The sequence below is a fragment of the Prionailurus bengalensis genome, chromosome E1, assembly GCF_016509475.1.
Source record: "Prionailurus bengalensis isolate Pbe53 chromosome E1, Fcat_Pben_1.1_paternal_pri, whole genome shotgun sequence".
Lineage (NCBI taxonomy): Eukaryota > Metazoa > Chordata > Mammalia > Carnivora > Felidae > Prionailurus > Prionailurus bengalensis.
Window position 1 is genome coordinate 35,918,573 of NC_057347.1, and position 24,586 is coordinate 35,943,158.

The 24,586-nt window shown below is 60.0% G+C and overlaps 3 protein-coding genes and 1 long non-coding RNA gene across 13 annotated transcripts; 2 read left to right on the forward strand and 2 right to left on the reverse strand.

Moving 5' to 3' along the window:
* Positions 1-283: 283 nt before the first annotated feature.
* On the reverse strand, positions 284-4,057 carry LOC122485398. The gene is made up of 3 exons (XR_006297851.1): positions 4,003-4,057; positions 1,006-1,134; positions 284-867 (listed from the first exon to the last, which is right to left on the reverse strand). It is a non-coding gene; the product is annotated as an uncharacterized LOC122485398 (long non-coding RNA).
* A 156-nt stretch (positions 4,058-4,213) lies between these two features.
* Positions 4,214-11,081, forward strand: PHOSPHO1 (phosphoethanolamine/phosphocholine phosphatase 1). 7 transcript variants are annotated; one of them, XM_043584135.1, is made up of 6 exons: positions 4,219-4,466; positions 4,838-4,971; positions 5,626-5,724; positions 7,507-7,619; positions 8,453-8,574; positions 9,266-11,081. In XM_043584135.1, exons 4-6 carry the CDS (start codon positions 7,575-7,577, stop codon positions 10,152-10,154), a joined length of 1,056 nt encoding a protein of 351 aa, XP_043440070.1. In that variant the 5' UTR covers positions 4,219-4,466; positions 4,838-4,971; positions 5,626-5,724; positions 7,507-7,574; the 3' UTR covers positions 10,155-11,081. The 7 variants fall into 7 exon arrangements, with proteins under 7 accessions (XP_043440077.1, XP_043440076.1, XP_043440070.1 ...); XM_043584137.1 differs by having other exon boundaries at positions 4,223-4,355; XM_043584142.1 differs by lacking the exon at positions 8,453-8,574 and having other exon boundaries at positions 4,214-4,466; positions 9,396-11,081.
* Positions 11,082-11,379: 298 nt separating this feature from the next.
* ABI3 (ABI family member 3) lies at positions 11,380-21,068 on the reverse strand. 2 transcript variants are annotated; one of them, XM_043584134.1, is made up of 8 exons: positions 20,876-21,068; positions 16,167-16,334; positions 14,894-15,070; positions 13,457-13,542; positions 13,230-13,328; positions 12,882-13,036; positions 12,253-12,384; positions 11,380-11,891 (listed from the first exon to the last, which is right to left on the reverse strand). In XM_043584134.1, exons 1-8 carry the CDS (start codon positions 20,990-20,992, stop codon positions 11,728-11,730), a joined length of 1,098 nt encoding a protein of 365 aa, XP_043440069.1. In that variant the 5' UTR covers positions 20,993-21,068; the 3' UTR covers positions 11,380-11,727. The 2 variants fall into 2 exon arrangements, with proteins under 2 accessions (XP_043440069.1, XP_043440068.1); XM_043584133.1 differs by having other exon boundaries at positions 12,882-13,039; positions 20,876-21,065.
* Positions 21,069-21,070: 2 nt separating this feature from the next.
* Positions 21,071-24,586, forward strand: GNGT2 (G protein subunit gamma transducin 2). Of its 3 annotated transcripts, XM_043584144.1 has the most exons (6): positions 21,139-21,284; positions 21,547-21,830; positions 22,348-22,432; positions 22,727-22,827; positions 23,447-23,547; positions 23,923-24,586. In XM_043584144.1, exons 5-6 carry the CDS (start codon positions 23,464-23,466, stop codon positions 24,046-24,048), a joined length of 210 nt encoding a protein of 69 aa, XP_043440079.1. In that variant the 5' UTR covers positions 21,139-21,284; positions 21,547-21,830; positions 22,348-22,432; positions 22,727-22,827; positions 23,447-23,463; the 3' UTR covers positions 24,049-24,586. The 3 variants fall into 3 exon arrangements, with proteins under 3 accessions (XP_043440080.1, XP_043440079.1, XP_043440078.1); XM_043584145.1 differs by lacking the exon at positions 22,348-22,432 and having other exon boundaries at positions 21,071-21,169; XM_043584143.1 differs by lacking the exon at positions 22,348-22,432.

The window sequence follows — 24,586 nt, forward strand, 5'->3', positions numbered from 1 at the left end:
TTGCAAAAATGAAGGAATTGGAGTGGCGTATTTCAAGTCTCCGATAGCCGTTACCCCGAGGGAAGGTGTCTTAGAGGCCAAATGAGAGGAAGTGCCCTAGCAGGTGGGATTTGAGTCAGACTGCAAGGACTTCCTGGCCCAGAGGGGACCCTGGGGGGTTACTCTCTCACTCCACCTGCTGTGTGTGTGTCCCAGGTAGCAGAATGGGTGTCTGCACTTTCACTGTCTCCTGATGCCCTATCCTCGCTGCTTACTGAGCGGGGGACAGCGAACAGCCCTGTAGGGGTGAGTCTGTTGTGGGAGAGGGACTGCCTGGGGTGGGGAGAAGGTTGCTCTGGAGTGTCTCCAGGCTGCTTGGGGAGGGGGACGTGGGGAAAGACAGGAGGGGAAGCCAGCAGCCACAGCAAGGGCAGGAGTTGGGGTGGGACAGGGAAGGAGAGTGGTCAGAAGGGGGCACCCCTGGGGGAACTGAGCCCTGGATTATGAGTCTCCACCTTCTCCCAGAGGCACCTCAGGTCCCAGCTGCTTCAGCTGCTGAAGTCCGTGACAGAATCGCCCTGGTGGTCACAGGTAGAACAGATCTGTTCTCCGCCACTCTTTCGGGAAGGCCTGTTGGCTGGTCTCCGTCTCCTCTCTCGACTGTAAGCTCCTTGAGGGCAGGGTCCACGTCTCCTCAGTGTCTGATCTCCCAGTGCCTGGTACAGTTAATACTCGTGGGATGAATGCAAACACACACGGGGAGCGCCTGGGTGGCTCAGTCGGTTGAGCACTGGACTCGATTTCAGTTTAGGTCGTGATCTCACTGTTCATGAGACGGAGCCCCGTTCTCACTCTCTCTCTCTCTCTCTCTGCCCTGCCCTCCGCTCTCTAAACAAACAAACAAACAAATTAATTAACTAACTTTAAAAAAAAAAAAAAAAAAAAAGGAACCCTGCAGCTGACTGCCTGAGCTCAAATCCTGCTTTCGCCACTGCCTAGCTCTGTGACCTTCGACAAATTACATACCACTCTGTGCCTCATTTGTCTCCGTCTGTAAGATGGCCGGGCTAACAGGTCCTAGGTTGATGCGAACAGGAAGAGAGCTGAGGCTTCTAGAACACCGCTGAGCGCTCCATCAATGCTAGTGATTGCTGGCTAGGAAGAAGACAAGAGACCTGAAAGAGGATGTATTCGGCTCTGGTCCCTAAGCAACCGCACCCCCCCTCCCGCAGCACAACGCCTTAGACCCAAGGGACCCACAACAGAACTCGCAGAACTGCCTGAAGGGGGCGCTCCCGGGGGCCTCTTGCGCTAAGCCCACCTGCGTCCGGCGCCAGGTCACTGAACGCCCTCCGCCTTCTACGGAGACGTGCAGACCTGAACATCTGGGCTGACCGCCACTTGCCACACAGCGTCCTTGGGCAAGGCGCTTTCTTAACGTCCCCAAGCTTCTGCTTTTTCACTTGTATTACGGAGAATATTAAAAACCCATCTTGCCAGGGTTGTTGTGGGGATTGATTATGTGCCCAGCACAAAATCCTCCTTCCCGCAGGTGGAGTGTAGGATCGGCTCCTCCCTCTAGCCCTGGCCCCTCCCCCCACCAGGTCTATTGCGGAGCTGGAGTCCCTGGTCCTGGATTCCTGGCCTCTCTGGCTGTGACACCAAAACCTGAGGCCAGAGTCACGCCCTCTTCAGCTCCCTGGAAGAGATCTATTGCAAGTCAGACACGAGAGTTTGAAAGACACAAGAGTTTGAATTAAGGGGGGGGGGGGGGGGGGAAGAGTCACACCCTCTTTGTGAAGGCCACCTGGAAAGCCCCGTACCTGGCCACCTGAATCAGGGTTCACCAGAGGCCCCTGTCCCCACAAGCTCTCTCTGCCAGATTGACTGACCGGAGAGTTCTAAGGTGAATCCCACGGGAGGAGGCTTGTCCAATCGCCCAACTGTGTTCATTGGCACAACGAGGGGGGAGAGTTTAAGAGAGGCAGGATTGTGTCCGGAAAAGTTCCGTTTCTAGATTGTGAGTTTCGGTGCTCCCGTGGCTGGCAGGCAGAGGTGGGCAGCAAGAACTCGCTTAGGCAGCACCAGAAAAGTTACCCGCCCACCCCACCCCCAGCCCCAGCCCCAGCCCCAGCAGTGAATCTGGAAATAGCTGAGAGGGCTGTTAATTACATCAGGATCAGGGTTTGAATCCGGTACCTCCTTGGGGCATGTGACCCTGGGCAAGCCATTTGACCTCTCTGAGTGTCAATTTCCCCGTTGTGAAATGGGGATGCTACTGGAGTGACTTGGTAGCCAGGAGATTCAACAATGGAGCAGACACAAACGAGGCACTAGGTAGAGCCAATAATACAAATGTGGTCTCCGCCTTCCTGTTGCTTACAGGCCAGAAGGTGTGGGGTAATGGTTGAGACAACCAGGCTGGAAGACCACCTCCAGCGATCCCCGGCTGGGTCAGCTCCACTCTTCCTGCCTTGATCTCCCTACAGCGAAAGGAGCCGTTTCACAGAGTGGTGAGGATCACACGAACTGACACATGGAAACATACTGACGGCATTAACCACAAGTTCTGGAAGCACACAAGTCAGTTTCAGGAGGAGCTTCAGGGGGCGCCTGGGTGGCTCAGTCATTGGAGCGCCTGACATCGGCGCAGGTCATGATCTCATGGTTCGTGAGTTCGAGCCCCGCATCAGGCTGTCTGCTGTCCGCACAGAGCCTGCTTCCCGTCATTCTCTGTCTCCCTCTCTCTCTCTGCCCCCACCCCCCCGCCACGCTTTCTCTCACTCTCTCAAAAATAAACAAACATTAAAAAAAAAAAAAGAAAAGAAAACAAAAAGAAGGAGCTCCAGGAGAGGCTGGACTTGCCCAGCAAATGGGGCAGGAGCGTACTTGAGGACGGAGGTCCCCAGGAAAGATCAGGTGTGCCGGAGTGCTGGAAGAAAGGGTGGGCAGTGAGGACAGAGGCATGAGCAGCAAGCCAGGGACAGAGTTGGGACACTAGAAGTCACTGTCGAGGGTTTTAAGCAGCTGTAAAGCATTCGTTCTCCTTTGTGTATGTGGAAACATGGCACACATCTGTCCGTTTCTTTCATGTACCCCCAGCCCTCCCCCACACCCCGACACAGGGTAATTCCTTGCTGACCCGCATTCCCTCTCTGGTTTCCAGCGCCATCCATCGGATGCCACATCACACAGGGCCTTTGCATCTTCTGGCTCTCTTGGAGGAGTGGAGCAGGGGCAGGGTGGGGGTTGGGGGGGGCGGTTAGACCCAGGCAGCGCCTAATCTCTGCATCCACACATTTCCTTTGTGACCCCATGAGCCAGGTGTGCCTGGGTCTGAACCGGGGCAAATAATTTCCCCTGTTGTGAATATTCAACCGTAAGTGCAGCGACCTAGTACAGCGTCTGGTTCAGAGCACCTACTCAGTATATACAAGTTTCAGCTCTCTGCTCTCAAAACAGAATCTTCTCTTCAACCATCCGGCTGCAGGGCAGTCGGGGGTTAGGGGAGCAGGGGAGCGTGGCTAGGCACGGACTCTCGAAAGCGGGTTTTTTTTAATTTACAACATCACTTGCAAAGGGCAAACAGTTGGGTCCTTAAATCAGGGTTTATGGGGTAGGGGGAGTGGGAGAGTCTCTCTCCCGGCCATCCCCTGTAACCTGTAACGGGGGAAGGGTCCCAAGAGGCGAGGTGCTGGGACTCCGCGCGCGGAGGACAGAGCGACGCGCACGTGGGAGAGAAACTGCTTTCCCTGGGCTGGGTCAAGCCGTACCTACCGCCAGGCTTCGGAGAGAAGAAGGGAACGAGGGCTGGGCGTGGGGGTGCATTTCTGCAAAGCTCAGGGCTCAGCGCCCTGGAGGCACAGCCCTGACACTTCTGGGTGTACGGGCGGGGCTTCACGTAGAGCCCCGCAGCCGCTCCAGCGAGGGTGTCCCCCACCCACGCTCCTCGGGAGGGACGCGCTCCGGCCCGCCTCCCCTGCCCTCTCCCCTGCCCTCTCCCCGCCCTGCGCGCAATCCCACCTTCGCTCCAGCTCCGGGAGCCTCCAGGGCAGCCGGGAGGCGTGGCCCGCGGGCGGCCCGCCCCTTTGATGTGCACCGGCACCGCTGTGATTGGACAGTCGCTTGTGACGTGAGGGGACTGCGGTGGGCCCGGGTGCTGCGGCAGCCGCAGCGCCAGCCGCGGCTCGGGCTCCGGCTCCCGGGCATTTAAAGGGGACGCGGCGGCAGCCCGTGGTGGGGGGGGGGGGATGGGGGGCAGGTGGAGGGGACGGCCCAGACGCACATCATCCACGGCCCCTCGGGACTGGAGGGACTCGTGAGCCGGAGCCCAGAAATCCGGGGGTGGACAAGACACCGCGTCCCCTCCAATTCCCGTAAGCACCCCTTAGCCCATCCTGCGCCCAGATACCTCAGCTAGCCCCTCTCCCCGACTCTTTGCACTCCAAACTAAGCCGGGACAGACCTCTGCCGCCGCCGCTCCCCGCGTGAGTCCTGCGCTCCCGGAGGTACAGGGGAGGGCTGGGGTCCCAGTGCGGGGTGGGGGCTGTGTGGAGTTTGAGGGCGCTCCTTCACGCGTGTCAGTGGGGGCAGCCCCTGGAGCGGAGAAATGAGTCCTCCTTCTTTCTGCTACCCCGGGAACCTCGTGCCCGGGTAGCCCTCTGTCCCCTACTCGGGCAAAGCGAAGGAATCTGTGCCCCGCCTTGCTCCCCGCCACCCACGAGCCCCCCTGGGCTCCCCGAGCTGCGCACCCCCCCCCGCCCCGCATTGGAGCGAAGCACCCGCCAGCTGGGGGTGTGCCAGAGTGCCTGCTTTCCAGCCACCTCTAAAAATATCTCTCCCCCCACTCCACCGGCAGCTGCCACCTCCCTGTCCACTGAGGATCCCCTTCCAGCTTGTCCACCCAGGCAGGGTGAGCCCAGAGGAGGCTCCTGGTCTCAGCTTCTGCACCGACACTGGGGCTACAGGTCATCACGCCAGCTAGTCAGAACAGTAAGCTCACAGCTCAAGGGGCTCTCCAGGGAGATAGGGGACGCTCTCTGGCTGCCGCTGTCCCAAGAGCCACCAGGGACTCCTAAGTTCTAATCCTGAATCTGACGCTGTGCGACCTCCAGGATGTTAGCTTGACCTCTCGGGGCCTCGGGTTTTTTCCTATTTGCTGCCGGTGGTAGCGAGAAGGAAGAGACCATGGTGACGTTGGGAATACTGCCTGGGAAAGGGAGAAAACCTCAGCTTAGTTGTGACATCCAATTCCTAGTGATTGATACCAGAAGGTTCGGTCTTGGGCAGGGGGCTTGTCACTATGATATCTCCAGGGTCCTCACTCCCCACCCCCATCCCTCTCCGGCACGTTTCCTGGGGGGAAACTGTCCCCAAAGCCTGTCCTGTGAGCTCCACCCATTCATTAAGAGGGGACTTTCAAACTTAGGGCCCATGCCAAAGAGGGGTCTGTTTCCCTGCCCCATCTGCCACCCCATTCCCACAAATGTCATCTATAAGCATTTGTTGTAAAAGGCAGGAGGGAGCAAGGAGGAATCCGGTGATCTGATATGGAATCGGGTAGGCAGGCGCCACTTTTCGAGGGGACTAGAATATGGACCCCCTGCCACCCTTAACGAAACCCCCTCTCTCCTCTCTCTGCTCTAGCCATCTGGAGAAGCTCAGAGACCCCGTCTCCCTTTTCTCTGAGGGACTCTTTCTGGTGACCACAAAAGAATTTGGTCACTTAGGACAAAGCTGCCGGAGGTGAGTACGCTTTTTGAACGTCATGAGAATGAGGTCCCAGGGGGGCCTGGGTCCCTCTGCTTGCTGTGGGGGTAAGGGCGGGGGGGTGGCTGCCTGGCCCTGCTCAGCTTCTGGGGGAAGAAACCCAGGATGCCTGGCTTTCTGCTCTGGGGACGAAAAGAAACCAAGGCAGTTCACCAAACAGTAAATATTCAACTCATTTTCCCTGAATAGATGAAAAACATGTAACTGTATCGTTTGCTCTGATGCATAAGTTTTGTATACAACTGAAAATCGGTAGAATATTCTACCAAATTTTTTGGTTTTTGAAGAAAGTGAAACAAGGGGCAACCGACACCAGGAGACCCTTTTCTATGGGATGAAAGTCGCTCTCTGCTTGAGCAGCCTGTGTTCTCTTTGTATCTTTGTATTTCCCGCTCACTTGTCTCCCCGTGCCCGGCGCGGCACGCGTCCGTGTCTGACCCTGCTTGTTTCTACCACGGGAGGGGTATCCCTTGACCTTTCTCCTCCAATGCACTAGGCCTGGGGACAGACACAGGATATCAGGCAGGCTTCTGGAAGGTTGGAACTCCCTCCAGATAGGGCCTGGGGACAGCCCTCCCATCCTCCAAAACATGCCATTCCAACGTCCCCATGCCTCCCTCCCCTTCCCCCCCCCCCCATCTTCTTGATCCCTCCCCCCCAACCGCCTCCCTTTTTTGCCCCCTGCCCCATTCGGCTTCGGCTGCCTTTCCCAATTCCTAGGTTAAAAGTTCTTAAGGGAAAGGCTGAGACCCACATCCATCCCTGTCAAAAGGGCTCAGTGCACGTACAGTTCGGGAGTGGGGGGGGTGGGATTGGGGTGGCTCGAGGTGACACGGCCTGTCCCTCTGACCTGTGTCCTGTTGCTGGGATGTCCCAGTCTCTGTCTTGGGGGCAAGAGGTTCTCCCTGATGTTCTGGGATGATCTGGGGTGAGTGTCACCTTGACAAAGTCAGGGGTTTCCAGTGTCATCCGCTGTCACCACCAGAGGGCAGCAACCAGCCAGACACTTGTTCCTTTGCGCGGCTAGTCGTGGGTTCTCAATATTTTTCCAGATCTGGCCCAGCTTCTTCTAGTCGCTCATTGAACCCCAGGAGCAGAGCGGAGGGATGGGGCATGGGGAGGCAGTGGGAGTTGTAGGTGACATCCTCTGTAGCCGAGTTGGTGAAACCCCCACAAAGCTAAACCCTGTCCCCAGAGCCACACAGCAAAGCCCCGCAGAAATTCCAAACTGACTCCTGGCCGATTGCCAAGCTCTGAAGGCACCAGGGAGGCCAGTCGCTGATCACCTGTGATGCCCAGGGGTCCTGTTGCCCCCACCCCCGGCCACCTGTGGTACAATGAGCCTGGTCACCTGCCCCTCCCCCTTTAAGGGCAGAGAGCACGCAAGGCTGTGGCCAGCAGTTCGTGAACCAGGCTCCCCGTGGAAACAGCACAGCCTGGGGCACGTTCACCTCAGACGCCAAGTTCTGGTTTCGCGGTCTGTCTTTGCCACTTACAGTGAGTGACCTTTAAGTCGGTTCACCTCTCTCTGGGTCTCCGATAACGTCACCTTTAACCTCTCGAATGTTGCCGGGGGGTTGTGAAGACGATGCCTCGCAAGGGCTTGGCCGCCTGGGAGAACTGTGTCTATTTGAGGGGTTTTTACGGAGCCCCTGGGGGTGGTTCATCCTCAGCAGAGGAGACGGAAGCAGGCCGGCATTCGTGGTGGAAACAAAGCTAGCTGCGGGCACCCTCCAACAGACCTTGTGTGGTTGTCAGGAGCTCTGGACGACGGCTGGAGGCCCCACAGAGTCCCTGCAGGCGGTGCCCGGGGTGATGTACCAACGATGAGTGGGTGTTTTCCAGTTGCTGGCCTCCGATGCCTGTCTAGGGTAAGTGGGTCCCTCTGGGGATTTCTCAGGATGAGGCCTCAGCCCCCTTCCCCTGCTGCAGTGGTAGGAGCCCTATCCAGCCCCTTTTTTGGCCTATCCTCGTCTCTCCTGGGCCTCCACTAATCCCTGGAAATTTCCATCCCAGGTGTGGGGGCCTGAGGCTTTATTTACATCTTCAACTCCGGGGATCCTGGGCCCCTGAGACTCCCAGATGGATGTCAGTGAGACCAGAGGGTGACCCTAGGGACGAGTTCAAAGGGACAGTTCTATTAGGGAGGCAGAGAGCTAGGTTCACATCCCAGCTCCGAAACTGAGAGCTCGGACTTCTGTTTCACAAGGCGGGCCGGGCCAGAAGCATCACAGGAATATCAGAGAGCGAGTTAGGAAGAAACCAGAAGGAAGAGTGGGGCCGTCTGGACTAACTGGGGTGGGAGGCCAGGCGGGAGAAAGGCAGCGTGGCGGATATTCTGAAGCTGCACGCGATTTGCTCTCTGCCACCCGGTCGTGTACCGCGGCGGGCAGGCAAGGTGGCAGGGACAGGCCTCTGAGGGCTTCTGCAGTCTCCATCTGCTTGCCTTTCTTTGTGCCTCACACATGCCCTGTTGTCCCCTGTCCTCTCCCGTGTCTTCTGGAGGTGGGGGACGCTGGCCCGAGGCCCCCACTTCCCGGAGCCCCCCTCGCCACTCTGTCTCTCTGTCCCGTCCGCCTCTAGGCTCCCCTGGCACGACCTCCTCCTAGCCTTCTCCTTCCCTGCCAGGCGCCCGCCCCCTTCCCCCTCCCCTCTGCCTTTTCAGCCACGCTGCTCTCTTTCGTCTCCCTCACCTGTCTCCCAGGTATGTCGCAGCCTGGCTCGGGAAGCTCCTACCTCCCCAGGCCCCACTGCTTCTCTTGGTGCTCACTTCCTTCGGACTCTGGCAGAAACCCCACCCGCTGACGTGTTCCTCCCAGGGAACTGGCAAGTGATTAGTGACGATGAGCTGTCAGCACAGGGCCCTAGAAACTCCCTGGAGAAGCAGTGTCCCATCCTTGGACCCCCGCTAGCCACAGCGCCCAGAGAGCCGTCCTGGGTCACCTCGCCGGCCTGGTTATTCCAAGAGCTAAACTCCAGTTCTCTGGCAGCCCTTAGCTCCTATCGAGGCTCAAGGACTTGGCATTCGCAATCCACATGCCTTGGATGATACCAACAGCGTTCCCTGGCTCCTGACTCCTTATTGTCCACAGTCCCATCGAGGGGGCACGGCCCAAAAAGGGAAGGAGGAGGCTGCTTCAGTGGGATGAGTGCCCAGCCTCCCTTGCCTGTGTTTGTCAGGGAAGAAGGGTGCGGAGAGGACTCCACACCAACAACCGGGGTCCCTGGGAGCCTCCAGAACGGCCTCGTCCAGAAACCTCCCCAAAGGAGTGACCCGTTGGAAGCTGCTCTTCCCCTCTTTTAACCTGACCCCGTTAGGTCTCAGTGGCCCCAGATGAGAGTAGCAGAGACAGGTGCCAAGGACGCCCTCCTGGGGTCCGGAGGAGGATGGTCTTCTGAGGCCAGATGCCCCGCACAGTTCGCAGAGAGGTGCCGACGGGGTGGGCAGGGAAGGCTGGGGAGAGGGCGGCAGCGTTGGGGACTCCAACCAGCTTAACCAGCCTTGGGTCCTCCTCAGGTCTTGGATGTGCCAGCGCCTCTGGCCGTGGCCCGCTAACCAGCCTCTCCCCGGCCGGCTCGCGCCGCGCCCCCTCTCGCTTGCTCCCTCCTCCTCCTCCTCCTCCTGCTCCTCTCCCCCCTGCTCCCAGGACGGCGGGATGGCGGCGCAGGGCGCGCCGCGCTTCCTCCTGACCTTCGACTTCGACGAGACGATCGTGGACGAAAACAGCGACGACTCGATCGTGCGCGCCGCGCCGGGCCAGCGGCTGCCCGAGAGCCTGCGGGCCACCTACCGCGAGGGCTTCTACAACGAGTACATGCAGCGCGTCTTCCAGTACCTGGGCGAGCAGGGCGTGCGGCCGCGGGACCTGCGCGCCATCTACGAGGCCCTGCCCCTGTCGCCCGGCATGAGCGACCTGCTGCAGTTTGTGGCCAAGCAGGGCTCCTGCTTCGAGGTCATTCTCATCTCGGATGCCAACACCTTCGGCGTGGAGAGCGCGCTGCGCGCCGCCGGCCACCACGGCCTGTTCCGCCGCATCCTCAGCAACCCGTCGGGGCCCGACGCGCGGGGGCTGCTGGCGCTGCGGCCCTTCCACACGCACAGCTGCGCGCGCTGCCCCGCCAACATGTGCAAGCACAAGGTGCTCAGCGACTACCTGCGCGAGCGGGCCCACGACGGCGTGCACTTCGAGCGCCTCTTCTACGTGGGCGACGGCGCCAACGACTTCTGCCCCATGGGGCTGCTGGCGGGCGGCGACGTGGCCTTCCCGCGCCGCGGCTACCCCATGCACCGCCTGATCCAAGAGGCGCAGAAGGCCGAGCCCAGCGCCTTCCGCGCCGGCGTGGTGCCCTGGGAGACGGCCACCGACGTGCGCCTCCACCTCCAACAGGTGCTGAAGACGTGCTGAGGACCGCGGCCTGCAGGGGGCGCCCGGGCGGAGAAGGGGGCGGGGTGGGGGCGGGGAGATCGGGAAGTACAAAACCTAGTTTGCCTACTCCCTTTTCCCTTTCGCTTTGGTATGTCCCTCCGGGAATTTCGGGAACTCCGGGCTCGTCCACCTGGGGGCTGGGGGAGAGAGTTCGGAGCCGTCCCTATCTATGCAGTTAACCCGGCTCGGCCGCCCCCGCCCCGACCCAGTTCCACTGCGATGTTAAATTCTGGAGTCTGGCCCCCACCGGGGTGGTGCGCATGCCTGGAAGGCAGCAGTGTTTTCCAAAAAGACCTCGCCCTCCGAACGGAGAGGCAGGGGTTCCCTGGCGGGGTGGGGGAAAGGAACATCTCCCACTGCTTTCACTGCTGCCTTGGGCCGCGAAACCTTCCCTCTCCCCCAGTCTTCTGTCAAGGGGACCCCGGTCCCGAAATCCTCCCGGCCGCGCCGCAGTCCCGGCGGGGAGAGAGGAGGCCCTCTGCCGAGGGCCTCAGGCCTAGATCTCGCTTCACCTATTGCGTCCCCACACTACACCCTTTTTCCTTTTTGCCCCCCTTCCCGCGCCCGCCCTGGCCGCCTCCCCAAAGGGGGAAGAAAAAAAAAAAAAAAAAAGCCAGAGGGAACAGTCGCCTCCTGGTGGTGGAACGAGGTAGCGCACCGTCCGGCTCGGGGCCTTCCAGCCAGGGACCTCGCCGCGCGCGACGGTGTCTCCTCCTCTCACCCCAGCCTCGTCTATGCAGCAAAAGACCAGGGACTTTACCAAAGTCGCCCCGCGGGCTGAGCCCTCTGCGCCCCCCTCCTCCCGTATGGAACAGAAAGCCATGATGTTTTCAAGCAGAGCCAGCGAAAGCCAAGCCCTTCCTCCCTCTTTGGTGTTCTACCGCTATAAAGGAGGTGACGGGCAAAGAGCTGACTGAGGTCTCTCGCGCCGGTGTCCGGAGGGTGAGGGTGAGGCGACCCCTGCTCCCAGAGAGCCCCACGTCAGCGGGGGAATTGGTCCCCACTCTGGGAAGAGCGCCCGGCTCGGGCAGCCCAACCCGAACAGTAACACAGCGAGCAACGGGCCAAAAAAGGAGATTCAGTCAATGCAGAGGGGGCACCAGGGGGCTGGCGTAGGGGCCACCTCACGAGGACCGAAGAGACGGGGACAGACTGCTGCCAGCGGCAGCAGAGGGGGGGGGGGGCTCAATAATGAGCAGGAGCCTTTAACTCCCTCCTCTCTGGCCCCCCAGCCCTGCGGGGCAATCACCAGGAGGTCATCAGAGTTTTATTCAAAGTTGGCATTCAATGCTGCATGGAGGGGTGGGTCTTCTGTGGACAAGATCACCAAAGTCCTTGGCTTCCGGTTCTTTCCTGTCTGCGGCAGGCCTTCGGATACATCCCTTCTCTCCCCAGGACCCCTTCCCACCACCGAAAGGAGGGGGAAGGGGCGGGCACAGCTCACAGGTGGGCAGGCCGGGTCCCCGCCTTGACTCTGGAGCTGACTTTGCACTGGAGCTCAAGAGGCTCGCAGCGCAGTGCTCCGGGCAGGAGCTCAGACAGCCCCAGAGTGTCAGCAGCTGGGCTCCACGTAGTTCCCTGGGAAGAATCCAGTCCCCTCCGAGCTGACGCCCTCACACCAGCCATCGGAGTAGCGGCGTGTGATGCAGATGACGGTGCCCTTAGAGAAGGAGAGTTCGTTGTCCTTCTGGCGGGTGTATGGGTACAGCGTCACCACTGCAGGGCGGGAGGAGAGGGTGCCGTGAGACGCGCCTCTTGCCTTACCATGGGGGGTGCAGGGGCCCCTGGGCGGGATTCCAGGCAACGTCTAGGGGAGGCGGCTGCAGGGAGTGGGATGGGGGGGGGGAGTTCCTTCTCCAAAACTCTTGGGACCCCCTCCCCAGCCGGATTAATATTCAGTGCTGGGCCAGCTGCCTGTCTGTCCAGCTTGGTTCACCACTCCTGGGTGAACGTTCGGTCAGCTCATCAGAAAATAGGGTCTGTGTGTGTGTGTGTGTGTGTGTGTGTAGCAGGCTCACACCCTTGAAGATTCTAGAGTATTGGGGGGGGGGGATCCCTAGTCCCGGGAGTCAGGTACCTTTCTCCAGGTATGCAGCAGGGACCCAGCTAGGCTCCTCTGGCCCGAAGCCTGGTGGGGGCAGATGTGGCAGTCCCAGCTCATGGACGTCCAGGGGTGGAGGAGGGGGCAGGTCCAGGGGCAGCTCTGGTGCTGGGAGGGGAAAGCAGAGAGCCTGCAAATATGCACCGGGAACCCCCTCCACTGGCCCCAGAAAACCTCACTGTTCGGAAGCAAGGCTCCAGGATCTACCCATTTGAGGTCATCTTTCTCCAGCCTTCCACCACCACGGTCCCCCCACCTGGTCTCTAGAATGCAGTAGGCGCTCAGCAAACACACAAATACTGAGCAGTGTGCGGCCGTCAGGCTCTGCCACTGAGCTGGGTGACCCTGGGGCAAGCGACTTAACCTGTCAGCCCCGACTGCGTCTGTGAAGTCAGAGTGTGAACACCCTCGTAGGGCTGTTAAGGTCAAGCGAGAAAATGGAGGGGAAGCTTGAACACAGAGCCCGGTAGAAAGCAGGCGCTGAGTTGAGGCGAGCCAATTCCATGCAGGGGGATAGGGGTGGGCTGGGGTGTTAGGAGGTGAGAAGAGACCCCCCCCCCACCCCGCCCCCGACAGTGGAGCCAGGAGAGGGCGGGGCTCCTTACCCAGCAGGGGCAGGGACACTTCCTCCAGCGGAGGGGGCGGCAGGAAGACTTCGGTGGTGGCCGGTGGAGGAGGTGGAGCCACGGGGTTCGGGAGAGGTGGGGGTGGGGGTGCTGCCTGCCCCTTGGTCGCGGACACCCCACCCACACCTTCGGCGCTGCTGAAGTCCAGAGAAAGCGGGGCTCGGCTAGGTTGGGGGACACCTCCCCTAACAGCATCCCCCAGCTGGCCCCGCCTCTCCAGTCGTTAGCCGGGGGGGCCTGTGATGAGAGTCCTCTGGACCCTAGTAGTCCCCCTGACAACCGGTAGGGGGGCCCCTCAACCCCCTCACTTGGACTTGTGGGGCTCACCCTGCAGAGGCCAGGGAAGAGGCAGACGAGGCGGTGGAGAGCTTGCCGTCGGGGGGCACCACCGGGAGCTGCACCGGCTCCGGGATCCGTGGTGGCCTCCTGGCGGCGGAGGGGAGGGGTGCCGTCAGGGGAGCCGGGAAGGCTTCCGGGGCGAGCGGGGGTCGGGTGCGGGGAGGAGGAGGGGGCAGCTGGCGGAGGAGGAAGTTTGAGGATGGCGGAGGCCTCACCCCAGGGTGGCGGAGGCGGGCGTCGCAGGCGCCTTGATGCTCTTTCGAGAGAGGGTCCCTGTCCGCGACAGCTGCGTGCTCAGATCCTACGCGGGGGGGGGGGGGGAGGAAGCAGGGGACAGGGCTGACGTCTATGGGAACCCCTCCCCAGTACCCTCCCTGGTCCCAGAAAGGAAATGAGGGAGAGGCACCGAGAACTGGGAGGGAGAGCGCCTTCACAGCAAGTTCCCACTTCCACTTCCCAGCCCCCTCTCCCACCCCCCCACCCCCGCCCCCCACGCCCCGCTCGCTGTTGCCTGGGCCCCAGGCCTCTAGTCGGGGCCGCAGGCCCGACGGAAGCCTGAGCAGACGCGGTCTGACGGCCACTTCCTCCAACCAGCTTAGCATCCGCACCTCGCACCTCGCTCCCCAAAGCATCTCAGTGGCCAGCTTGGTGGTCTCTAATTCTGATAGATCCTAACCCGGCGCGCGCGGGGCTCAGGAGGTGGGGTGGGGGCGGAGGGGACCATCACACTTAGCAATGTCCCACCCGTCATTTGGATGGGCCTGCAGAGCTGGCTTCGGGCGGCTCAGGACAGAGAGGGGGGCAGGGCGTTTAAAGTGCACACAGGGCAAGGGCGAGCCCACACGTTACTGGTGGGGTGTCGCCAAGTCCGCGGACCTGGGGAACGCTGCCCTCTGCTGTACTCCTCGAGGCACGAGACAAAAAGGACCCGAGCTGAGGCGCAAAGAAAGAATCGAAGCTGGACAATGAGGAGAACTCACTGGTGGGGAGGCCTGGTGGCTGGAGGAGGGAGTGCCGTCTCCCCTTTTGGGGAAGACGGGCCGTTAAGGGTGTTAAGAGGTCCTTTAGATCCAGGGGAGCCTTAAGCTAGCCTGGCATGTTGACGAAATGGACCGTGTGTGTTCTCCCCCCTCTCAGGAGATGAGCGAGCGGAAAATGTCAGTGGCCCTGCTCCCCTGGCTTCACAGGTCCCCTCTGAGTGGCCGCATGCATCCCCGCCCCTTCCCACCCCCACAGCAGCCCCCTGGGTGAGTGCTCGGCGGTGACCTCAAACCTCCAGACAGAGGAAGTTGCTGTTCTCTGTGTGTGGCTGGGGAACGATTCTCATGCACGCCCCTGACATCCTCCCTTCCCCTCTTCCCCTTCACACCCACCCAGCCCCCACGGAAGGGGGTTGCTCAGACCCCACCCTCAGCAGACCATCTGGGGACAGGGTTAAAGGCCGGCCATGGAGGGAGGGGCCGGGAAGGAGCGGGGGGGAGCTCGGAGAGTAGGGGTCCAGCTAAGGTAATGGCTTCAGAGAGTGAGGGGGAAAAAGGGTTGCTGGTTGGGACAAGAACATGGTCGTGGAAGAGAACTGGGGGCCTGGGGAGAAGGGAGACACAGAACAGGAGAGGGTGGGTTGTGGGGAAGAGGAGGGGCCCTCTCTCTACCTTGATCCCATGGCCAATGTCATCCAGGCAGCCAAAGTTGAGAGGTCTCCGGTAGTAGGGCGTGAGGGGAGGGAGGCTGTCGGGGGCGATGACTTTCTGGCCAGGGGGCAGCCGCTGGACGGTGGCTAACGTGCCGATCTCCCTTCGGGCCACCTTCTCCATATGCATACTCACCATCTGCCGCGACAGGGGTTGAGGTGACAGAGGGGGGAGGTGGCCTCTGCCCCAGTGCCCTTCCTCTTAAGGGAGGAGGAGGATAGAGACTTGGGGTGGGGTGGGGGTGGGGACCATGGGAGGCCGAGAGATCCAGAGAAAGAGTACATTTTCTCCCCCCACCCCGGGCCACGCAGCATTTGGGAAAAGAGTTGCCAGGGGAGGAAGGAGCCACTTTGGAGAGACTTCCTGCTGGAAGAGCGAGCATGAGGGTTATTATTAGCTGGAGCAGGATCCAGCGGAAAAGAGAACACCCGGCATCCCTGCAGGTGCTGGGAAGAGACCGGAGCCCCGGGTTGGCTCAGTAGCAGAGGTGGACGGTGTGGACCGCGTGGAGGGGGCGGAGAATCGAGGCTGTATCAGCTGACTCTCTTGGGGGGACGGATAAGTGAATTCGCTTCCTCTTGGAATGTTCTGTGGGGCAACTCACAGCATCCAGAGGGTGGGAACTCCGGTCCGCGGGGGGGGGGGGGGGGGAAGAGGAAAAGACACACCCCGCCGTGAACACGTGGGTGATGGGCAACCCAGGCTGATGTTCCAGCGGGTCTGAGCGTGTTGTTGATGGGGCAGTTCCTCCGCCAGGGATCCAGGAAGGAAAGAGGAGGGTGAGTGTGCTAGATGGGCGGGGGGCCACTGTCTCGTGGTGGCATTGTCTTCAGGGGCTGAAGACGGCCTTGCCCAGCAAACACTTCGGGTCTAGGACAACTTAGCCCGTTACCACCCCCGGGGATGAGATGCAAACAAGGCCCCTCTTCCTCTTTCTTGTCCTGTACGGCCAACCGGGGCTGGTCAGGCCTGCTGCCTACGGCGCCGGCGAGAGTTCAGAGCAGGAGAAAGCTCTGCCTTCAAGGAGTTCCTAGTCTGGGAGGGCAGCAAGGCCCAGCACGGAGACATAACCAGAGAGGAGGAGGCTCAAAATGCTTGGGAAGCGCCAGGCTTCTGGGGTGGAGGAAGGCATTTGGAGGAAGGCGAGAAAGAGCATTCGCCGGAGGAAGTGGCCGAGCAGGGGGCGCTGCAGAATGGGGGGCCGGTGCAAGAGGCCCTCCCACACGCCCTTTACCTGGCCCAGCGTGTTCACACGGGCTTCGACCTGCCGCAGGGAGGCCGCCTGTAGGTCCAGCATCCGTAGAGTGTGTCCGGCCAGGTTGCCTACTTGATAGGCCACACTGGCCAGAGCCTGGGTGGTGAAGGCCATGGTCTCCTCCAGCGCCCTCCGCTTGTCTGTGGCCTGAAACACACACGGCCCTGGTCTGAAGCCAGCCCAAGGATTCTGCTGGAGCCTTGGCTGGGCGGGTAGGGTGGGAGAGGGTGGAGGGAATGGGGGGGCTGAACTTTCTTTCTTTTTGAAAGAGAGAGACAGACAGAATGTGAGAGACGGGGAGGGGCAGAGAGAGAGGGAGACACAGAATCCGAAGCAGGCTCCAGGCTCCGAGCTGTCAGCCCAGACCCCGACGCGGGGCTCGAACCCACAAACCGTAGGATCATGACCTGAGCCGAAGTGGGAAGCTTAACCGACTGAGCCACCCGGGCGCCCCAATCCCAGCCCTTCTAACCAGAAGCCCTGGAAATGCGGTCAATGAGTCTGTGCCTTTAAAAGCTCCCCAGGTGACTCTCGGGTTTCTTGATTTTCTCCAGTCCACGGAGTGGTGTTTGGAAGCCAATGACCTAGTCCATTTTATAGACAAGGAAACTGAGGCCCAGAGACGAGTGACTTCATTCATTCATTCCCTCAGCGTATTGGGAACAATACCCTGATAATCCGGTAAATCCAGACTTCCAACCATGGCCTATATAGGGCCCCACAGGGTGGGCTCTGCTTTTCTGTCCCCCCTCATCCCTTGCCACCCCCTCTCACGCACCCCCTCCTCCATGCACATTGGCCATTAGGTTCCTGTTCCTCATCAAGCTAAGATTGTTTCTACCTCAGGGCCTTTGCACTTACTGTACTTGTTGCCAGGACCCTTATTGTTAAGTCTCAGCTCTTTAGAGACATATTTTGTCACCACCTTAAGATTCTCCCAGCCTATTTCTGTATTGGCTCTCTTCAGTGTTTCTCCTGGAGCCTGGTCCTCATAGCACCTAGCACTGTCAGAAATGATTGATCTATTTATTACCTAGCTCCCCCTCCCATCCGCCCTCCCATATACTAACACGTAAGCACGGTGAAGGCAGAGAGCCTGTCTGTTTTATTCTGTACCCTGCCCCGGAACAGTGCCCAACACACAGACGAGATTTAATAAATACGCGTCTGTGAGTTAAGTAATGAATTGACTGTGACCCCCAAACACTTTCTGGGCATCTCCTTAGTGCACGGCAGGCGCTGTGCCAGGTGCTGGCCGGAGTCCCACTGCCAGTCAGCCGTGGAACGGTGGGCAGGGAATGGCCGAAGACAGAAGAGGGTTTTGCTTGCTTGTTTGTTTGTTTTGTCTTGCTTGTTTTGTTTTGTTTTCAGTGCCCCGTCAGACCACGGGCGCTGGAGCAAAACTTCTCTGTTATTTGGTTCCCCACGCAGCTTCCTCATCTCAGGTCAGATCATGACACTGCTGTGATTTAGCCTGTCCCCCTCTCTAGGGGGTAGGGGTGAGTCCAGGGCAAGTCTGGGCCAGGCCCGAGCACTGACGGACAAGGCCGCACCATGCTGCCCCCTTGCTAAAAGCCCTTGCGTGCTCCTCAGGGCCCGTCGGCGGAGAGAAGGCGTAGAACCCATTAAAGCAGGACGCCTCCAGGGTGGCCTGAGCCAGGCTGGAGTCAAAGGGCAGGCCCAGATCCTTGTGGGCGGCCCTTCCCTGCCTTTCTGTTCCAGCAGCTACTCATTTGCCCGGAGTTTACACCTCATCAGCGTATGTAACCAAGAGCCTTGAAAAGGCGAAGAAATCAACCTGAAATCAACCTGGGGTGTTTAAACCAGAACGGATAGCAGGTCTAGGTTCTAGTTCAAGACCTTTCTTTAACAGGTGAGGACACAAAGGCCCAGAATGGGGCAATGATGACTCCTCCTTGGTCCCCACCCAGATTCCTCCCCCCAGGTCCCCTGCTAGGACCGATGTGTGGAACGGTTAGCCCAGATAGCACAGTGCCTGCTTGGGCCCAGCTCTGGGAGGCTGGGGCCTGGATACCTGCTGACCCCTGGTTTGGGCTTGGCCCACAGTCGGGCCTGGAGGTACGAGGGTGTGAGATCCCCCTTCATGGCCCGCTGCTCATTCATGATGCAAATTACCCTGTCTGTAAACTCAGTGGACTCTGACCGAGAACTCTGCAGTTGACCCCAGCCTGCCCTCCCCCATTCCCCACGGGTTTCCTGACACCTGGTTGGGGCCTTGGGGCTGAGGGAGGGGGAGGGGGGGAGGCCCGAGGGCATGGGAACCAGGCCTGGTTTAAGAGCAGTTCTGAGGGGCGCCTGGGTGGCTCAGTCGGTTGAGCGTCCGACTTCAGCTCAGGTCACGATCTCACCGTCCGTGAGTTCGAGCCCCGCGTCAGGCTCTGGGCTGATGGCTCAGAGCCTGGAGCCTGCTTCCCATTCTGTGTCTCCCTCTCTCTCTGCCCCTCCCCCGTTCATGCTCTGTCTCTCTCTGTCTCAAAAATAAATAAATGTTAAAAAAAAAAAAAACAGCTCTGAGAAGTTGCCCAAGCCCCTCATAGGCATTTGCTCCCCAGACTGATATGCTCAAAGAGGCCGGGTAAGGTAACCGAGGTCAATTAGTTAGTGTTCTGCGTGAAGGAAGCAGGGGTCCGGGGACTCTGACCTGGGTCAGGGCTCTCGATGCCCTCGGTATTTTTACAAGGGCCGCTTCACCTGGCTCGAATTGACTTTCATTATCTGCCTGTGCCTTTCATCGTTCCGATGAATGATGATGGCGGTGGTGATGACAGCAATGGTAATGGTTTCCATTTATCCCCCGCTCCGTCCCCACTAAGGGCCAGGTGCCGGGCTACCTGCTTTGACCATGATCACAACTGAACCCGTGTGACCTTCCCGAAGAAAGATGTGACAATCAGAGGGTATCTTGCCACGGGTCTCGCCGCTGGTAGGCAGCGGAGTTAGAAATCGGACTCAGGTCGGGGCGCCTGGGTGGCTCAGGGGGTTAAGCGCCCAACTTCAGCTCAGGGCATGATCTCACGGTTTGTGAGTTCAAGCCCCGCGTCGGGCTCTGTGCTGACGGCTCAGGGCCTGGAGCCTGCTTCGGATTCTGTGTCTCCCTCGCTCTCTGCCCCTCCCCCCACTCATGCTCTGTGTCTCTCTGTCTCTCAAAAATAAATAAACACTAAACAAAAAAAAGAAAAGAAAAGAAAAAAAATCGGACTCGGGTCTCGGTGACCCTTAAATCCCCTGTGCGCGTGGTGAATAGAAGCGAGAACCCATCTGAAAGGGCCTGGGGGTGCACAGAGGCTACTGAAGGAACGGACAGAACTCCTCCTGCCCTCGTCCAGAAGAGGATGCCCTCCAGCACCACGAGAACCCGGCTGCCTTCCGAGCCACACGGTCCGTGTCCTCCACAAACGGGTCACTCAACTTCTCCGCAAACCGATTATTTCTCAGGGCTGCCCATTCACCTAGAGGTTTGGGGATGGGCTCTGGAGTCAGAGTTCTGGGTTCGCATCCGGATTCGGCCACCGGCTTGGAGACCTCAGGAAAGCGAGCTCGGCTTTCTGAGGCTCAGCCTCCTGGCTGTAAAGTGAGAGCCCCTCTCCCCTCTCAGGACGGGGTCGGGGTGGGGGGTGTTGAGGACCCACAGAGGCCATGCGGGCCACGTGCCTGCGCAAAGGAAGGGTGCAGAGCGCTTTAGCTGCTATTATCATCGACCATCTTTAATCTGCCATTTTCCCATAAGCACTTGCTACTTTCATTATTATTTTTTTTTTTCCAACACTTCGACTGCGCCGGGAGGTCCCCGGGCCTTCCAGTGCAAATGAGCTGGCTTTGCCTCATAGGGCATGTCAGGGAAGGGGAAAGGGGGAAAGGAGAGAGCCCGGTTTCCGAAGTCGGGAGGCCGAGGCCGAGCTCTGTCACATCCGAGCTGGGTGACCCTGGACAAATCACCTTGCCTCCCTGAGCTGCTGGCTCTTCACCTACGAAAGAGGAATAACGCTACTTGTCTCATAAGGTGCTTACGAGCATTAACGAAAACACAGAGGTGCTCGGTCATTGCCAAGCTTCCCTCGCCCCTCTTGCCTCGATCCACGAATCTACGTTGAGGGTCTCGGAACAACTATACAATGTAGGGAACTGTTCTAAAACGCCACGATGGTCGTCTTTTGCCGGGAGACGGCTCCCAGCCATCACGTCGTCCTCCCCCTGCCTCTGCGTCAGACCCCGTCTCTTTAACCCAGCCTGGTCTTGGAGGTCTGTCTCCTCTCACTCAGATATCAGGGAGAGGCGTCTCTCCCCGCTCTCTCTCAAGTTCACTGTTTGGAGAGTTCTGAGGTCTCACCTGGAGACAGCCTGCGAACGATGACAGCATTTGCATGTGGACGAGGCTTTGGGCCTGTGGGTGCGAGCGGGACCCAGGAAGGAGACGAGTGGCCTGTCCCGGGGCGTCTCTGAGGCTCCCGGAGAGAGGAGGAACCTGGGGGGGGGGGTGGGGGTGGGCGCGGGCTGGGTAGCACAGCACCAGGGCTGAAGTTTCGGGGGCCTGGAAAGAAGCCAGGGCCTGGGGTGGAGTATTTCCCAGCCGGGCCCCAGGACGCGCCAGCACCTGTCAGAATGGCTCCCGTGGTCCTGCCTTGGAGGTGGGCTCCGGGCCCCTCGGGGCCTGTGCCCCGTCTGCCTACCTGCACGTAGTTGTCCACGCAGTAATCGGCGACACGCAGCAGGGCGCTGTGGTTGCCCCGCAGGGCCTCCCGGCCCGTGGGGATCTCAAGTTCCCGCAGTTGCTGTAGCTCGGCCATGGCCCCCCAGCCTCTGGCTGGCTCCCCTGGGAGCCGGCCGGTTTTGCGCCTCACCCTGTCCTTGATTGGTCGCTCTCCCTTCCCCCCCCCCCCCCCCCACCGCTTTTGGTTTCCTCTGCGTGAGAGACCCAAACCTGCTTGCAAAGGGCAGGCGGGCTCATTCCGGGACAAGAGGAAGTGAGTCCCTGTTCCCTGGGCCTGAGACTCTCTGCCCCCTGCCCAGAGGAAGGGGGAAGCCAGGGGCCCCTCTGGGAGCCCAGCCCCCCAATCCCTCCCAGCAGAGGAAGCCAAGGTCGGGGCGCTGTGATTGCTCCCTGGGCCTGGAGAGGAAACTGCTAGGCGGGTGGGGGGTGGGGGTGGGGTGGGAGACGGAGGAGGAAGGGGGCTGGCCTGCTCTGGGGGGATTGGGGAGTGGAGGTGGATTTTCCACTCATGGAAGGGGAGGAAAGGGCAGAGGGTGGGGGTTTCCTTGGGAAGCTCAGGGATGAGTCACCAAGGGCCTGGGGAGTGGAGGGTGGTGAGGCTATGGAGACCAGTCGTGCTGGGGGCCGTAGGGTGTTGAGCAACAGTGGAACACAGCCAGCACGAGAGGAGTCGGCTCAGACACCGGGAAGACACAGCCAGAGGCCCCCTGAGAAGCGTTCCCAAGCCTCTGAAGGCTTATGTGGGAGGGAGACCTGGGGCCCATGCCCCGTGCCTGACGGAGGTGAGACGAGATGAGGACTCCGATTAGACAACAGGAAGGAGTTGGCTTTGAGAAGCACCAGGTGTAAGGTCCAGATTAGCCGGTGGATTTCAGGAAGCATCGGCGGACAGAGCAGCGAGCTGGTCTCAAGAGGTGCGTGCTTTCCATCCTGCGTGAACAGGGCGGTTGGACTGGAGGCCTGCAGGGCCCTGGCCTGCCCTTAAATTCTTAGCGCTCGCAGCTGGGGGTGGGGCTCGGCGTCTGGAGCCGGGGTGGGGGGGGGGAGTCAGGGTGGACCCCAGCCTCCTCCCAGCCCCTTCCAGCGCCCCTTGTGTCAACCCAGAGGGAGGGGAAGAAGAGGATGCCTTACTGGCCATATTGGTGTCTCCAGCATCTGCTTCTCGACAGGGTCCCTTTGTCGTGGGACAGGTGTCAGCCTGAGCCGGAGCTCAGGATCTACGAGACAGCTTAGCCCTTGGGGGTTCTGGAAGGAGGCCGAGAGAAATATCAGGATGTGGGCCCCGTGCTCAGCGATTGGAGAGGGAGACCCGCAGTCAGGGCTCAGAGGGACACGTGAAGGCCAAGAAGCACGGACCCGGGCGTTAGAGGTGGCCGTGGCCCCAAGTGCTGGCAGGCACAGCCTCCTAAGTGAGGAGTCTGTTGTTTTCAGTAAGCAAAGGAAGGACTGGACGAGCTGGAAGGAAATTGTGAGGTGTCATCGCAGGGCTCCAGGGGGAGACACCACCGTTTCTTGGGTGAGGGACGTTAGGAGCTGGTCTAGGACTTGCTTCACCGAGAGGAAAAGGCTCAGAGGAGGCTCAGAGGGAGGGGAGGGGAGGGCTTGGGAGAGAAGGCACGGGGAGGGGAGTGTGTCCGGCCGGAGGGTGAGGACTGGCTGTAAGCCAGGAGGGTCACTAAGGGAGCAGGGCAGGTGCACGGGGCAGGGTATCTGCTCCAGGGGCAGTGAGGGCTTGGAGGCTCAGGCCAGTGGATGGGCTTAGAACCCTGAGCCCCTGATCAGCTTAGGCATCAGAGGTTTTGGCTTCCAGACCATCTGCTTTATCTGAAGACTTCCAGCCGATAAGCGGGGGAAGCTCAAACACCGTCTTGTCTGAGTCGGGGACTTGAAGTGCACATTCTTTCCGGGCAGGTGAGAGGGGCTGAGGTTGCACTGGGCTGGGCTTTAGTCTCTCTCTTTTTTTTTTTTTTAATTTTTTTTTTAACGTTTATTTATTTTTGAGACAGAGAGAGACAGAGCATGAACGGGGGAGGGGCAGAGAGAGAGAGGGAGACACAGAATCTGAAACAGGCTCCAGGCTCCCAGCGGTCAGCCCAGAGCCCGACGCGGGGCTCGAACTCACGGACCGCGAGATCGTGACCTGAGCTGAAGTCGGATGCTTAGCCGACTGAGCCACCCAGGCGCCCCTGGGCTTTAGTCTTAGAATTATTCAAGGGAGGCGCCTGGCAGGCCTTCCCAATGACCCTGTCGTGATGGTGCTGATTGCAGCCAACTCTCGTCATCATAATAAATGCGTTTATGATTCATTATGCGCCAGCCAGAGCGTTAAAAATATTTGAGATGCGTTTATTTTCCTAGGACTCGCAAAAATCATACAAGGAGGGAGGGTACCATCATTATACCCATTTTGCAGATGGGGAGGGAGTCTAGGCTGTGAATACGCAGGGCCTGAGGTGAGGGGCAGGGCAGGGCAGGGAAGAGGGCTCACGGGGACTGAGATCCCAGCTGCGAAATCCTTTCCGGGACCCAGGTGTCCCGGGGGGCAGGATGGCCCAGGAGCTCAGCGAGAAGGACCTGTTGAAGATGAACGTTGAACAGCTCAAGAAGGAAGTGAAGAACACAAGAGTTCCGGTAAGCCTCGTCTTCCCTCCCCTGCCCCTCTTCTCTTCTCCACCACAGCTTGGTCCTTCCGGAGCCGGGACCCCAGGAAGAAGGGACAGACGGTGGGGTGGATGGTGCAGGAGAGATAGCACGCAGAGGGAGGCTGGGGGTCAGCCCCATGGAGGTGGCCAGGAGCGAGGCCCGCGGCCTGGCGGGCCTCCCCAGCTCCGGCCAGCGCCCCTCGGAGGCAAGAACTCACCCCCCCAGCCCCTGCCTGTCCCTTTGGTCTTTTTCCTCTGCAGCCTCTGTCCCCACCCTGCCCAGGACCTGTTTTCTTGGACCGAGCGAATCATGGATCCCGACAGACAAACAAGGGCTCTAGGGCCACACTTTGTTTCCTCACAGATTTCCAAGACGGGAAAGGAAATCAAGGATTTTGTGGAGGCTGAAGCAGGAAATGACCCTCTTCTCAAAGGCGTCCCCGAGGACAAGAATCCCTTCAAGGAGAAAGGCGGTTGTGTGATAAGCTGACGGCCCTGGGGCCCCCTTGCCCTGAACGTCCGTCCCTCCTCAGCCCCACTCTCCACCAGGACGCGAGTGTCCCCGGACGCCCAGGGAGCCAGGCAGTTTTCACATGAGTAAAGACACCTGGCCGTGCACTTGGGGGTCCGTTCCCCAACCCCTTCGACTCTCCCCTCCTCCACCTGCTGGGTCACTGCTGGTCCCGCCTGGAGACCCTCTGAGGAGAGCCTCCTTGGCTCAGCAGCTGGCACCTTGTGCGGTGGGGGTCTGAAGAGCGTGCGACACCCTGAGACCCGAGACGGGAATCCTTAGAGACATCTGGGCCACCACAGGGCCGTCCTGTCTTCCCCCCCACTGTCTTCCGCAAACCGGCATTCCTATTCAGAGTAGTTTGGGTTGAGGGCCGGAATGATGGGTGGGAGGGGGGGATCCTTCTTCTCCATCGTGTGTCCGATCCCTTGGTCCTCCCCCTAGTCACTTTAGATCACCCCAGAGGGGCCTGAGGACAAAAAGAGCTTGGCAACTCATGATGTCATGATTTCTTTCA

Coding starts and splice junctions, on each gene's coding strand:
- ABI3 (XM_043584133.1), bottom strand. CDS start 20,992: ATGGCCGAGCTACAGCAACTGCGGGAACTTGAGATCCCCACGGGCCGG. Junction 15,071..16,166: donor GTGTGAACACGCTGGGCCAG/GTAAAGGGCGTG, acceptor CTGTCGCGGCAG/ATGGTGAGTATGCATATGGA. Junction 13,040..13,229: donor TCTTCCCTGGCCTCTGCAGG/GTGAGCCCCACA, acceptor TCTGGACTTCAG/CAGCGCCGAAGGTGTGGGTG.
- GNGT2 (XM_043584145.1), top strand. CDS start 23,464: ATGGCCCAGGAGCTCAGCGAGAAGGACCTGTTGAAGATGAACGTTGAA. Junction 23,548..23,922: donor TGAAGAACACAAGAGTTCCG/GTAAGCCTCGTC, acceptor GTTTCCTCACAG/ATTTCCAAGACGGGAAAGGA.
- PHOSPHO1 (XM_043584135.1), top strand. CDS start 7,575: ATGAGTGGGTGTTTTCCAGTTGCTGGCCTCCGATGCCTGTCTAGG. Junction 7,620..8,452: donor GCCTCCGATGCCTGTCTAGG/GTAAGTGGGTCC, acceptor CCTGTCTCCCAG/GTATGTCGCAGCCTGGCTCG. Junction 8,575..9,265: donor GTGTTCCTCCCAGGGAACTG/GCAAGTGATTAG, acceptor GGTCCTCCTCAG/GTCTTGGATGTGCCAGCGCC.